The 15,944-nt window shown below is 38.3% G+C and overlaps 1 protein-coding gene across 4 annotated transcripts in view; it reads left to right on the forward strand.

Annotated features, from left to right (window-relative positions):
- The first annotated feature begins 15,422 nt into the window (after positions 1–15,422).
- PTPRZ1 (protein tyrosine phosphatase receptor type Z1) overlaps positions 15,423–15,944 on the forward strand; it is a 189,751-nt gene continuing 189,229 nt past the window's right edge. For all 4 annotated transcript variants that reach the window (XM_019031497.3, XM_055392192.1, XM_019031498.3 and 1 more), the window contains exon 1: positions 15,423–15,880. In XM_019031497.3, the coding sequence (XP_018887042.3) occupies positions 15,823–15,880 (58 nt within the window). In that variant the 5' untranslated portion in view covers positions 15,423–15,822. The remainder of the gene's footprint in view (positions 15,881–15,944) is intronic.

Here is a 15,944-nt window from a genome sequence, read left to right on the forward strand (position 1 = left end):
AGCCAGTAGCAGATGGTTGAGTTTTTTTCACATCACATCAATTTAACTTATGCTTCTGCTTCCCTCTACCACTGTTAAGGACCTTGTGATTACTCAAACTCTCATGGATAATCTCGGATAATCAACTTAACTTTGGGTCAGCCAATTAGCAACCTTAATTCTGTCTGTAACCTTAACTCTTCCCATATATCATAACTTATTGACAGCTTCCAGGAATTAGGATGTGGAAATATTTGGTGGGGTGGAAGGGAACCATTATTCTGCTTAACACTCTTAGCGATGGAATGGACAGCTGAAAAGGTAACTGGGCTTCAGTTATCTTCCTAGTACTTCATCCAAAAAGTATTCCCATGGTAAGCTATAGGGTAGCCAGCCACAAGGGTCTCTGGGATGGATCAATGGTTGTAGGCTTTAAGGGAGAAAGGCAGAGACAACTCTGGATCATGTACATCAGAAAATGTTGCAGTACGGAAGCTCCAAAGAATCCACATATTCACCCAACCCACAAGAGTTAGACTTTGAATACCTCCAAAAGACACAGACAGCCAATCAGTGATAGAGAAGTGGCAAGAATCAATAAGAAGAGGATTGTGTCATTGTAAAGATAGATAAGTGAGGAGATATAGGCCATTTTTCTCTGACACTCTATTCCAAGTCCAGAGGAGTCAGAGCTCTTAGATAATTTAGAAAATCCTGTAAGAAGAATACTCCATGACGATGGCACTTGAGTCTAACCATCCCTTGGGAGGCAGGTAGGGAGGGAAAGAAGAAGTTTGACTTTATATGATGTTGAAGTTGCAGATTTTATTGGAGTAAGTTTTCTTAAAACAAAAGTGTCCAGAAACCTTACCAACTCTGACCAAGATGCAGTAAGGGATGTGAAAAGTAATTTGCAACTTGGTAATTATAGAGAACAGTTCATGGAAAAAATTAACTCTCTTATATTTTTACCTCTATGAGTCTATATTCTTCAATAACCTGTTACAAGTACATAAAAATCTGGAAAGACAATTCAATTTGCAATCTAACCAAGATCATATTAGTGCTGGGAGGTAACCAATAAGAACACCATGTTGCTCAACTGAGCTGAAGCACCATGTTCTTTCCTCGGGCTTTTTCCAGCAGTAGTTCTTATTCCCAGCAGTAGTTCTTATTCCCAGTAGTAGTTCTTATTTCCAGCAGTAGTTCTTATTTCCAGCAATGGTTCTTTTTAAAACTGTAATCTGACTGTGGAATGAAGAAAATGTGGCTCAAGTTAAAAGTGGCAAAAGCATTTTTTAAATTTTTCTAAGCAGCAATAGAATGACTGGTGCTGTTATAAATACAAGCTGACAACAGGTCATGCCTTCATGATCTTAAATTATATAAATGACATCAACTTTTTCTTCTCAAAAGTGAAAAAAGTAAGAAATAATCAGAGAAGTGATTTGCTTTTTTAATACATACTGTTTGTTTTGCTGTCACTTTCAGTCCCTTCGTCCTTATTCATCCACTCTCTTCAACCTCCTACAGAAGCCTGGGATAGAGCAACATCTCAAAGATTAATAAAGGAAGTGGGTTAACATTCTGTGAGCTGTTTCAGTTTTGACACTGGAGATTGTTCATATTTTTTTCTCTGAAAGACTTTAGAATTGTTTTATGTTCAAAACCTAAGATAGCAAAGCAATTATCAAACCATTATGCAATCACAAAGTGTACTCTATTGATTTGGGGTTTCTTCATATCATTTTATTTTGTTCTCTCATATTCTCTCTCTTTTCTCTCACTCTCTCCTATCCTTGCCTCCCTCTTCTCTCTCTCTCTCTCTCTTTTCTATGTAGGGGACATCTCTATTCCTATCCATATTTATTTCTCCTCTCCTTCTAGGCACATTGGAAAGCCAGTGGGTTGGAAGGGAAGCCATATATGCCATATCTGTGTGGAGGTATTTAAGTTGACAGTGCAAGAACAACCAGCACACTGTTTCTCTGAAATGACGACAACACATGTAAAGAAAATGCCAAAAGCTGAAAGCACCTTGGGTTACTGAATAAACACATCCAAGACAGGTAGCTTGTAGAGTTATTTGAACACATAACAGGCTTCAAGATAGCAAGACACTCCTTGTTTCTGCAACATTACGTAGCCAGTGTTGACTGACATACTTTGCATGACCTATTTCCCCATTTTATTTTATTTTTATTTTTATTTATTTATTAATTTATTTTGAGATGGAGTCTCACTCTGTCGCCCAGGCTAGAGTGCAGTGGAGCGATCTCGGCTCACTGCAAGCTCCACCTCCTGAATTCACGCCATTCTTCTGCCTCAGCTGGGACTACAGGCGCCTGCCGCCACGCCAGGCTAATTTTTTTGTATTTTTAGTAGAGATGGGGTTTCACCGTGTTAGCCAGGATGGTCTCAATCTCCTGACCTCGTGATCCGCCCGCCTCGGCCTCCCAAAGTGCTGGGATTACAGGCGTGAGCCACCACACCTGTCCCTCATTTTATTTTTTGTTATTTTAATTTATCCTCATTTTTAGGCACTCCTTCATGTTGTTAAACATGCTTGATCTTCAAATTTTAATTCTTCGGTTGCATATTATGTATATAAAGAGATATGTATCTTTATATGTATATCTTCATATACATATAAAGATATATATCTTTATATATCTTCACATACATATAAAGATATGTATCTTTATATATCTTCATATACATATAAAGATATATCTTCATATACATATAAAGATATATATCTTCATATACATATAAAGATATATATCTCTTTATACATATATGAATATATGTGTATATATAAGTATATATGTATATCTATCTATCTATCTATCTAAAGATATAAAGACATAAATGCTAAGAAGAACCAGTATCACTGGAATATGAAGCTAGCAGGAAACTTGCCAATTCAGTTTGAACTGCAGGTGTTCAGTCGCTGATATGGTAAGGAGCAGGTACTGCTGCTTAAGAAAGGTGCCTTCCTGTGGCCAACTAAATTCAAGGTGTATTTATGGAAAGAGGATACACTCTGGAATCAGAGAATCTCGAGTTTTAATTACAATTCCACCACCACATTTTCTTTGGTTCTGAGTAATGCTAAACTCTGAGCCCTGGGGAACATCCATGAAATGGGGAAATGATCTATCTCATTGGCAGAATTTGGGAGGAATTAAAGATAACAGATGCTAATGTATTTGGCATAGAGTTGGTAGTCAATAAAGGATAAATATTACTATTATTATGTTTTTCTGATAAGATTTTGGAAGTTAATCAGATGCTCAAAGCTTCAAGGTAGAAAAAAAGGGTCCCAATATTGCCCCTTTGTTCTCCAGCCTTGAGGACCTGAATAAGGTAACCCAAGCTTTGCAAGCTGTAAAAGATCAGAGACCCATGTGAAACACTGGGGTAGTTTGCCTACTTTACTTATCTCTTTCACATTCTTAGAATTTTATTTTTAAAAGCTTTAGCTTGGCACTGTCTATGTAGTTTTAAAATATTTTTAGCATACTGTGCATTTTTTAAAAACTACTCTTCTTTTCATCTTTTGCCACCTCTGTACCTTGTGGTCCTGTAGATCCCTTGTTATTTATGTATTTATTATATTTCCCTTATTATTGGTATCTATTTATTCTTAAAATATTTCTCCTTTTATCTTCATTCTTATTAGCTTTTAGAACTTCGTCTTAAATATGAACTTATTTATATAATGTATTTGTCTCAATGTTTGCATTAATATGTTCTTTTTATTTTTGTTTACTGTAGTGCTAGGATTTTTGTTACTTTAATGGAAAAGTCTTGAAAGTCTTTTTCTTATGTTTTAGTACATTTGGTGTTAATCAGCCCACCTTTAATCTTTTATGCCTTAATTATTTCCCTTGTTATGTATCAGGTCCTTGCTCTACCTTGGGTAATTCTGATTTCATAGTGCAAGAGACTGTATTAATTCATTTTCATGCTGCTGATAAAGACATACCCAAGATTGGGTAATTTATAAAGAAAAAGAGGTTTAGTGTACTTACAGTTCCACATAGCTGGGGAGGCCTCACAATCATGGTGGAAGGTAAAAGGCACATCTTACGTGACAGCAGACAAGAAAGAATTGAGAACCAAGTAAAAAGGGTCTCCCCTTTTAAAACCATCAGATCTCATGAAACTTATTCACTGCCATGAAAACAGTATGGGGGTAACCACTAGGTTTAAATTATCTCCCACCATGTCCTTCCCACATCACATGGAAATTATGGGAGCTATAATTCAAGATGAGATTTGGGTGGGGACACAGAGACTATTTCAAAACATTTGTTCAGCGGCTACAACAGGTAGAATTTATCTTTGGGTGCTGATTGGTCTTTAGTTAAGTAAAACAATTTTAGGGGACTTTTGGTTTATAAAGTTAAGGTCGATGCCCTAATCTGGAAAGGAGAGTATGAGACAATTAATTCTAAATTTAAGTACAATGAAAAAATTTTCTAAATTGTAAACTTCTCCATTGTGTACACAATGTCTAGCACAAATAAATGCTGAAAAAATACCTGTGGAATGAATGAATTGCAAGAATGAAAGGTGTTAGGCTGCAATCTAAAGAGGTGGCCAGCAAGTTAAATACCCTCCCTATAAAACTACATAGAACATTCAGTGATATCATGCTTTACATTTTCCTTTCTGCAATGTAATTCTCTCACAGTCTCCTCACGTCTTCAGTGAATTTTATAATCACTACAGTCTAGCTGTGCAATGACTTTCTGCAGTCACACAGCATGGGATCTCAGGGTATTCTTATTTAAAATTTAAAGGCATGAGTGGTCCCATAAGTGAATCCTTTAATGTCACTTGAGTTTTATGTCTATTCTTGTGTTTACTCTCAGTCCCTAGTAACTTCAGGTATGAGGCAAGGACTAGGAGAGAGCCTGCACTGTCTCACCATCCCTGAGAGAGGCAATGTCTTTTTCTGCTCAAATCTGCTATATTGACTTCCCAAGTCCTTTCAGGGATTATGTTCCAAAATATCTCTACCGGGTAACTGAAGAGAAATAAAAGCCAGAAATCCTTTTCAAGCTCATAATAATCTTATTTGGGCAGACAGCATATTTTAATTCCCAGAATACTGTTTATTTCTCACATCACACACGTGTTACTGACATTTGACATTGGGTAAGCTTTGTAAAATGTACTACATATCAGCAAAACAAAGTAGGCACACATTTTCTGGTCTGAGTTTGGCAACAAATTAGTTGGTGTGGAACCTCCTAAGCGTTCTCAAGGAGAAGCAGTGTAGATTAGTGATTAAGTATAAGTTCACATCCAAGGTCTGTCACTTATGATCTGTGTGACTTTAGACAAATCATTCTGCCTCTGCTTTCCTGTGAGATTGGAAAGATGGTAATAAGTCCCACATCATAGGTTTGCTATAGAGATTAAGCAGTTATATATGACGCTTTTATAACAAAACTTGGCACCCAATATGTGCCATGAAATTGTGGCTATAGTCACTAGTACGACAGAAGGAGATAAAGTAGAGGACTGATAATTAGTTTTCTGGAACCTTAGTTTGTACTAGTTTCTCAATTGCACATTTTCTATTTGAGTTATATTCTTTCTTATGAGAGTAATGAGAGAATTTTCTAGGGCTATAAGCCTCCTCAGCTTCTGTTCTTATTTTAAGGAATAAGAGAAGCTGTCTAGAGATCATGTAGGAGAAGCAGATGCTTAGAGAAGATGACCAATGGCAAATGTCACAGTTTTGAAACAGCCTAAAAATAGAGATATTTCTTAACTCTCAAATTTAAAATAACTAAAGGCCGAATATTGGCAACACTTCAGGGAAAGTTCACAGTCTTCAGGTCTGGCTGCCTCTTTGCTTGAACAAAATCAGGGGAGGAGGACTTAATTGTGAAGAAAAAAATAGAGGGTAAGATTAAAATAAGCCAGGAAATCCTCTGGAGTTGTTCTAGGTCTGCTAGCCCACACTGTCAGTTGAAGAACTGCAAACTCAAAAACCACTAAGTTCTAAGTCAAGGCAAGTAGGTTATGAACAGTCTAAGACTGTTATAGGAAACCAGCCTGTAAGTCAAACGAAAGAAGATGCCTTAATCTGAGGGCCTAATCTAGTGTCCAGAAACTGACAGAAACTTCAGAGACATGTGCCAGAACCTTGTTATAAGCAGGCAAGAGGAGCTGGTAATACTGGCTTGGCAGCTGCCCTTCTTCAATGAATTCATTCATATATTTGAATATTTTTTAAACACTGAATATATGCCAGGTCTGTCGAATATGTAAGAAAAAAATATCTAGAAACAGACTGGAAATTAAGAGTGAACTGTAGGATTTAGTGACTGATTAGATGGGAATGTTGAGGAAGAAGGAGCTAAGAGAATTCTTGGTTTTGTGGAAAGCACCAGTTTTAGAGGAATGATAAGTTTTTGTTTTGAGTGTCCCGCATGTGCAAGGCCATTAGAATGTGATATTTTTATCTTGTAAAGACCACTATTAATAGAATTAGAAAGGCAGAAACCTAATTGTAGTGGCTTGAAGAGAAATTAAGAGGTGGAGATAATGATTAAACTCTGTCCTTACCAGAAAATATGAAGAAAGGCATCTGGAACTCTAGCTGTAATGAGACAAGAGAGGTGTTTTTTTTCATTTGTTTGTTTTGTTTTCGGAAAAAGATGATAGCTTGGCAAAAAAAATAAATAGGGAGTGGGAGAGATTGAAAGAACTGATGGGCCGGGTGCGGTGGCTCATGCCTGTAATCCCAGCACTTTGGGAGGCCAAGGTGGGAGGATCACGAGGTCGGGAGTTTGAGACCAGCCTGGCTAACATGGTGAAACCCCGTCTCTACTAAAAATACAAAAATTAGCTGGGTGTCGTGGCATGCACCTGTAATGCCAGCTACTCAGGAGGCTGAGGCAGGAGCATTGCTTAAACCCAGAAGGCGGAGGTTGCAGTGAGCCGAGATCATGCCATGGCATTCCAGCCTGGGCAACAGGGTGAGATTCCATCTCGAAAATAAATAAATAGGCCGGGCGTGGTGGCTCATGCCTGTAATCCCAGCACTTTGGGAGGCCAAGGCGGGTGGATCACAAGGTCAAGAGATGGAGACCATCCTGGCTAACACAGTGAAATCCCATCTGCACTAAAAATACAAAAAATTAGCCGAGCATGGTGGCGGGCGCCTGTAGTCCCAGCTACTCGGGAGGCTGAGGCAGGAGAATGTTGTGAACCTGGGAGGCGGAGCTTGCAGTGAGCCGAGGTGTGCCACTGCACTCCAGCCTGGGTGACAGAGCGAGACTCCGTCTCAAAAATAAATAAATAAACAAATAAATAAATAAATAGAGAAAAGAAAAGAAAGAACTGATGGACTATTGCCTCCAGAAGAGTGAGGGAGTTCAGAACAAGCTTGGAAGAATTAGAATTTAGCAAGAGAAAAAAATTACAACATCTGGAATTAGAAGGAAAGTTTTCCTTACAAATAGAGGGGAAAGATTTGTTCCGGGTCCCTAAAGTTAAATGGATGGCAGGAATAGAGAGAAAAATACTTTGGCTAAATATAAAGGTGAATGGTTTTTAATATGGTCAAAAATATAATGGATCATCTACAGTAATTGTGAATTATTTTTGCTTGGAGATAGGCAAAAAAACAAAAACAAAAAACAAAACAGCAAAATGACCACTTATCAGAAATGTCTGTAATCTGAAATAGAGCAACTCATTCCAGTGACCCCATCCAGTGCTGATTCTTTAATTTATAGATCTTGTTTTATACATTTGCTTTCTAATCTAAAATATCCTGGACATTTTTCAAAGGCCTAGTGAGCAGGCAGATATTGATGTTTAAATTAAGCTTGTAGAAAGACTTTAAATCTCATGTTTGTCTCTGATATAATAGGCAGAAGGTTTTTTTTTTTTAATCTTTAAATGGCAAATAAATGAAATTAGCAATAAACCTATATTTGGTCATATGGATCTTTGTAATTTCATACAAATTTGAGGATATATTGCCTTGCAAGTCATTTCAATAATGAAGTTAAGATCAGGGGTGTTTGGAGAGAAGAAAAATATGATTCTTCCATCATGATCTATAGTAAAGGTGGTGGTGGGGCAAAGAGAAGGGAGCAAGTTGTGCCCGTGTTGAAATATCATCGCTAGCTCAGGACCAGCATAATGTAGAAGAGGAATCACTTCTCCTATTCTAAAATATACAATTCTATCAGTACGACGAATACTTATCTTGACACAACCAATAGTGAATAATATAGCACACTGCTGACTTACATAATCTCCTCAAATAAAAGCTCCCACTATAGAATCAGATTAATTCTCCTTGGGTAATACTTTTGAATCTCTGGAAACAATCACTAATGCTGGTCCCTATTTACTGGTGTATATTCCATATTAGATACTCATTTTATAAAGATTACTCTGGTATTGAGCATGGACTAAAACATAAAAAGACTAATGGCAGCACATTCAGTAGGAAGGCGGGTGCAAAGTTTTATCCAAGAGGGACACAGCCAGAAACAAGATGAATGGGAGTTGGAAGAAAGGGATTTGTAGCTGAGAATAAACATCTTCGAGATTAAGAGCAACTTTTCTAAGGAAGCAACATGACTCTAGTAAGGCTTATCCTTAAATAACCCAAGATGGTTCCTAATAATAATTAATTCCTCTTCTAAGTGATTATAAATTGGGTTTTCAATAAACATTCTAGAATCAACAAAAGCTTCTTTGATAAAATCAAGAAGCCACCGAAGAACAACAGCCTGAGGAGTGGTTGGTGAAGAAGGTTAAATGAATCCAATTACTTTGCCAAGAAGGTCTTTTAAGTTTATAGCTATAGATACAGATGGATGGATGGATAGATAGATAGATAGATAGATAGATAGATAGATAGATAGATAGATAGATAGATGTGTGGTTAGAGAGATAGATATAGGCATAGACATACAGAATGAAGAAAGAACAGAGTAGAGAGAATAATAAAGGTAAAATATTAATTGGAGAGTATGGATAAAGGGTATACAGAATTTCTTTGTGCTAGTTCTACAACTTTTCAGTAAGTCTGAAATTAGTTCAAAATGAAAAGTTAAAAAAAATCAAACCCAAAATACAAAACCTGATTTTAAAATGCGCAAAAAGCCTGAACAGACACCTCACTAAAGAAGACATACAGATGGCAAATAAGCATATGTAAAGATGCTCGAGATCATAATTCATTAGCAAACTGCAAATCAAAACAATGATGAGATACTACTACAACATATCTATTAAAAGAGTCAAAATCCAAAACACTGAGAATACCAAATGCTGATGAAGATGTGGAGCAAAAGAAACCTTCGTTCATTGCTGGTGGGAATGCAAAATGGTACGGCCACTTAAAAAAATGGCAGTTTCTTATAATACTAAACAGATTCTTATAATATGACCCAGCAATCAAGCTCCTTCGTATTTCCCCAATGAGCTGAAAATTTATGCTCACACAAAAACCTGAATACAGATGTTTATAACAGTTTTATTTATCACAGCCAAAATTAGAAGCAACCAACATGTCCTTCAGTAGGTGAATAGACAAATAAACTGTACTACATCTAGACAATGGAATATTATTCAGCATTGAAAAGAAATGAACTATCAAGCCATAAAAAGACATGGAGGAACCATAAATTCTTATTAAGAAAGAAGCTGATTTTAGCCGGACGCAGTGGCTCACGCCTGTAATCTCAGCACTTTGGGAGGCTGAGGTGGGCAGATCACGAAATCAGGAGATCGGACCATCCTGGCTAAGGCGGTGAAACCCCGTCTCTACTAAAAATACAAAAAATTAGCCGGGCGTGGTGGCGGGCGTCTGTAGTCCCAGCTACTCGGGAGGCTGAGGCAGGAGAATGGTGTGAACCTGGGAGGCGGAGCTTGCAGTGAGCCGAGGTGTGCCACTGCACTCCAGCCTGGGTGACAGAGCAAGACTCCGTCTCAAAAAAAAAAAGCTGATTTTGAAGGGCTGTATATTGTATGATTCTGACTATATAACATTCCGGAAAAGGCAAAACTATGAAGATGGTAAGAAGATCAGTAGTTGTCAGGTAGGAGGGCAGGATGAATAGGCAAAGCACAGAGGATTTTTAGGACACTATTCTGTGATAATATAGTGGTGGATACATGTCATGTTACTTTTGTTAAAACTCATAGAATGCACAACACCAAGGCTGAATCCTAATGTGAACTATACATTTGGGGTAACAATGATGTGTCCTCGTAGCTTCATCGATGGTAACAAATGTACCACTTTGATGTGGGATATTGATGATGAGGGGAGGCCATGCATGTTATGCATGTCTTGGGGCAGGAGGTAACAAGAATGGTCTGTACTTTCCATTCAGTTTTGCTGTGAACCAAAAACTGCTCTAAAAAACAAGTCTATTGAAAAGAATCAAAATATTTAAAAATGAGTCAATCAATTAAACAGTTTAATTCAATATAGAGCCTCAAAAAAACCTTAATATCCTTAATTTTAAGAAATACACAAATGAGCTTATCCATACAACAAATGAAAAATTTCAACTCATGATAGCATTTTAACAAATCCTGTGTTTGGGAGGGCTTCTACAGGCTGAATATTTGTCCTTCCTCCAAAATTCATATGTTGAAACCTAATCCCCATTGCAGTGGTATTTGGAGGTGGGCCCTTTGGGAGATAATTAGGTCATGAGGGTCGAGCCCTCATGAATAGGATTAATGTCTCATAGAAGGGGCTCCAGAGAACTGCCTTGCCGCTTGAACACATGAGATTCTTGCAAGAAGATGGCCATCCATGATCCAGGAATTTGGCCCTCATCAGACACCAAATCTAACAATTCCTTGATCTTGTACTTCTCAGCCTCCAGAACAGTGAGAAATAGATTCCTAATTATAAGCCACTCAGACTAGTATTTTGTTTTAGCTGCCTGAATAAACTTAGAATAAACCCAAGATCTTTGCCATGATGACATGTTTTCTTTTTAAGGGAGAAAAAACTGAAATCTAAGTAATATTCATCCAGAAGTAATTTTCAAAGTTTATGATTATCTTTTATAACCACTGTTTCATTGAAAATATACAAAATACAGAATAATATTATTCTACTGATACAATGAGAAAGAATTATCTTGAATCTTGTACTGTACCAAATATTCCTGAAATGGAAAAAATGATTCCTACCTTTTTGTGTTTTTTAATATAATGTTCTCACTGAATTATTGAGTATAACAGGTTTAAATTACTTTACAGTCAATCCTGACAAGATACTAAAAGGCTAAGAATGTAACATGCTGTGTTTTTCCTCTCAAACATAATTATGCCTCCTTCAGATGGACTCAGGGTGCCACATCACTCTTAGCTCTGGAGCTATCAGTGAGGACCCTCCTACTTGTTTTATGCCTGATACTGGAAAAATGCAATAACAGGCCATCTGGGCCACTAGGAACAAAGATGCAAAGCTCAGGCAGGTAGGAATGAACCGCTTTTTAAGCAGAAAGTTCTAGTAGGACAAATCCAAATAAAAGATTTGTCTATGCTACAGGAAGTAAAATTAGTCTTTAATGTTTTCAGAAATTTCACATTACAAGAATACTAAGTAGATGTCATTGTGTCAATCAGATGTGAACAAAATTTTTAAGGTGTAAAACACAAGATAAATCTAGCCTCATAGTCTAAAACACATTGTTCCATGTAAAATGAGATCTATTTCTGACAAACACCTTATAATTACCAAAGCTGTATTTTACTTCAAAAGAAATAACTATGACTTTCTCAGTTTGTAAACATTTGATTCAATTCAGTGACTTCTGCTCATATTTAACATCTGTTCAAATAGATTTTTCAATGACAATGGATAAAAATGAGCAAAAATGTATGTGAGCCTAACATAAACAATTTATTGTTATAAGAAAAACAGATATTTCACTTCCCATTTAATTTCATAGTTTATTCAGTGACTATACAATATTCTATAGTCACTGTGTTATAACATGGAAGTGTTGTAAGAAGCACTTCCACCAAATTTAAGTCAAACAGATTCTGCAAAGTTAACATCTCCTTTTCCCCATTTCCATCTACCTATATTTATGTTAGGGACACTTTGGAAATAATTTGTAGAGTAAGGAAACTTATGGAAAACTATGGACATTTTATAATCACAAGTGACCAACCCTGATATTAGAAAATTCTCAGACACAACAAAATAGATTGCCAGATTTTGCTAATAAAAATACAGAGCACCTAGTTAAACTTGGGTTTCAGATAAACATTAATTTTTTAAAATATAAGAATGTCCCAAATATTGCATGAGAGTACATAAAAATTAATTATTGTGTGTCTGAAATTCAAATTTCACTGGGCATCCTCTCTTTTATCAGGCAATACTATGCAGAGACATTTTAGTAGTGATGCCTTTCTCTCCTATTAGAATGTGAGTCCCTTTATGGCAGAGATGAAATAATTCGTTATGCATCAGTGTGTGATACATAATGAACACACAACAGAACTGTATTAAATGAAAAACTGAATGTAAAGAACAAATTTTAAAGACCCTCAAATCTGTTCTCTCTTAGAAAACTCTTGAGTTTTGAAACTTTTGTCAAATCTTCCATTATGCAACCATTATCTACCTCCAGAAATATTCCTTTTCCTTGTAGGTTCAACTAATATAATCTCTTCTCATCTCTTTGTTTAAGCTGTTCATATGAAACAGTGTATTATATTTATTGAGAGTGATAAGACTTCCAGAGCTTTGGCTTATACATGAGTTTGGATTTACAAAATGCTCCAGGATGGTATGTAGGTGAGGATAAAATGTATCTAGTTTACCAAGCTGATGTTTTAGATATAGGTTCTGTTTGTCTCTGTCTCTGCCTCTTTCTGTTCTGTCTCTGTTTTTCTACATATATTCTCTCTGAATACATGTATACATAAATTTATATATATGTATACTCTGAATGAAGGTGTGTGGTTTTGCAAGTTTATAACTTCAACTCACAATGGCTAATGCATATTAATCAGGTACCATGTCTCAGAAATGACTATGACCCCAGTAACACTGTGAACTGTGAGATACAGTACATTTTTGATGTTCCTGCTCTGCTGATGCCTTCTCTTCTCCCATGCCTTGGCTGTTACAGTGACCTATATTCCAAGGACCTCAACCTCCTACTCCATCATCCCTCCCAGAGATCATCAGAACCACATTCACTGGTCCTCCAGTCAGTTTCCCACAGCTGTCATTCAGTCTCACAAAATTGGCCTCTATCCTGAATCCCATACAAACCTCAATAGCAACATGACTACTCCCTCAAGGTGGCTTTTGTGCCTTCCCAGGGAATGACAGTAATATTAACTATGAGAACAAAATTAGCAGAAATCACATATTCCCCTTCCCTTTTTACTAGGGAAACTTATTTCAACAGTGTTGTTGTTTGGTGATCTAATTCAAAAGATTGACGAGTGATGTGATTTTTTTGTCCAGTAAGAGAAAAGTCAGGGTTATGGTGGTTGTTGGATTATTCTTGCAGGCTAGTGGGGTATCCTTGATACTTGGAACCTGCTGGAACACCATAATTCCCCTACGCAAACCAAGCTTCCCCTAAATAGTGGAAGTTCTTAGGAGTTTCTTTTGTGGTCCCTCCTGTGTTGTATTTCACATATAAGCTGCTCCACTGGGAAATCAATGTTTGTCACAGTCTGACCCCACTCAATCTGCTCAAATGTAATTCACACTGTTTTTTTAATGGCATATGACATCTGCTTCTTTCCTTCCTGTCCTCACTGCCTTTGACATGGTTTTTTTTCCTGCTAGTCCTTCTTGTTTAACTACACATCTCTAGGAAATCTTTCCTGCCTACTCCAGTCAATATTAAATAAAACTTTCTCTAAACTCTCAGTGCACAGTCAGTTTATACACCTGCATACTTCTTGTAATGCTAGCAAAAAAAATGGCCCCCAAATTTTCTTCCTATATGGAAACTCACATGAGCAGCCATCAATCCCCATCATAATTCTTGTAAAAGTTGTAGCATTTCTATTTCTGTTCATGGAAAGAATAAGATCAAGGATCAACTTCTTAATATTGATATGTGTTTCTGAATAAACACTAAATGGTTTCAAAATCTGTTATTACATGACTATAATCTATTCCTGAAGCAACAGCAAACTGCCATTAGCTCGCACATTTAGCCAAATGTTCACAGGCTGGGATATTAGCAAGAACTCGTAGTAACACTTGAAATACATTCAGAACCCAATTTTATGTGCAGTAAGTTTTCTTTAAAATTTTTAAAGCTGGAATACTATTTTTGAGACAAGAACAGGACACAAGAGTACACACTGTACAGATACCTACATCAAATTGTTACTAAGAATACATGGGATAATTCCACAACTTGGCTTTCTGTGCCTTAGATGGGACTCCTAAAAGGCTCTAAAGTGGGTCTCATATACGAAAAACATGTACTAATAGTTAAAAGATATCATATAAATGAAAATCTCATAAATTTTCAGTGTACAGACTACCACCAATTACCTTCTCATTGTTTCCTTTTGGCTTCAAATTAATTCAACAAACATTCAGGGAACACCTATTGATTTTTTTTAAGGCCATTTTGCTAGGATCTGGGGTTATAGTAATAAAGGCAAACTCCCTGCCATCAAGGCGCTCACAGTCTAGTTCTGAACACCACCAAAGAAAAGAGCACATGAGGGTGACATTTCCAGCTCTAAGGGAGCAGAAGGTATGCATTATACATTTTTTGCATACCCTTCAATCAAGCAATAAAAAATCTTCCCGTTCGACCCTGTGGGAGGAGGCACTTGTGTGGTTCGGTCTGGCAGGACCACCGCTGTGTTGAAAGTCCCCCCAAACAGCTGTGCCCAGCACGGCAGTTTCGTTGGGGTCTAGGGAAAGGGCAGGGTCAGACTGGTCACAATCAGGGCTGGAGATTTTTTGGAGTCAACTCTCCCAAAGGCAATGGGGTCTACTGCTTTATTAGGAAAATGGAAAGAAAAAAGGGAGGGAAACAATGTACCCAGGCTCCCCCACCACATTCTGATTGGACCCACTTAAGCATCTGCAGAAAACAATAAAATGAAAAAAACTCTTAGAGGTGAAACTCAAAGGTCAACCTCTGGCTGTGCGGGACAATGGGTGTCCGGCCTTCCCTTCCCTTCCCTTCCGAAGTGATGAAGGAGTTCCAACGTTCTGCGAACATTGGAAACCCCAGCGGATCCCTCTAACTCCAGGGCAGCGAAACCACTGGCAGCGGACAGGGGGAGGATTGTCGGTGTGTGAATTGCTACCCTGGGATCCGGACCCAGAGCGAGAGCCGCGCCCCTCCGCCCCCCGCGCGACCCCGGGTCCGAGGCACGCTCCCAGCGGCGCGGTCCTGCGCCCCCGCCCCCTCCAGGAGCCGCGGCGCGCACAGCCGGGCTGGAGCGCGCACCCGGCACTCAGGCTTCGCTGCGCTCGGAGCGCTCAGACCGCGGCCGCCGCAGCCGGCGAAAGAGGCAAAGTCCCGCACGCCGGAGGACATGCGCCTCGGCTAGCGGCCCCGGGCCCCACCACCGTGCGGCTTTCTCCAGATTATTCCTCTCTCGCTGTCTCTGACTGTCTCTCTCTGTCTCTGTCTCTCTCTCTCTCACACACACACACACACAAACACACATACGCACGCACCATCTCACTTCGATCTATACACTGGAGGATTAAAACAAACAAACAAACAAACAAAACATTTCCTTCGCTCTCCCTCCCTCTCCACTCTGAGAAGCAGAGGAGCCGCACGGCGAGGGGCCGCAGACCGTCTGGAAATGCGAATCCTAAAGCGTTTCCTCGCTTGCATTCAGCTCCTCTGTGTTTGCCGCCTGGGTGAGTGAGAAGAGCTTGGTGGGGTTTCAGCTCCGGGATCGGTGGGATGAGGGTGGGAGCATTT

Source organism: Gorilla gorilla, chromosome 6, assembly GCF_029281585.2.
Source record: "Gorilla gorilla gorilla isolate KB3781 chromosome 6, NHGRI_mGorGor1-v2.1_pri, whole genome shotgun sequence".
Taxonomy (NCBI): Eukaryota; Metazoa; Chordata; class Mammalia; order Primates; family Hominidae; genus Gorilla; species Gorilla gorilla.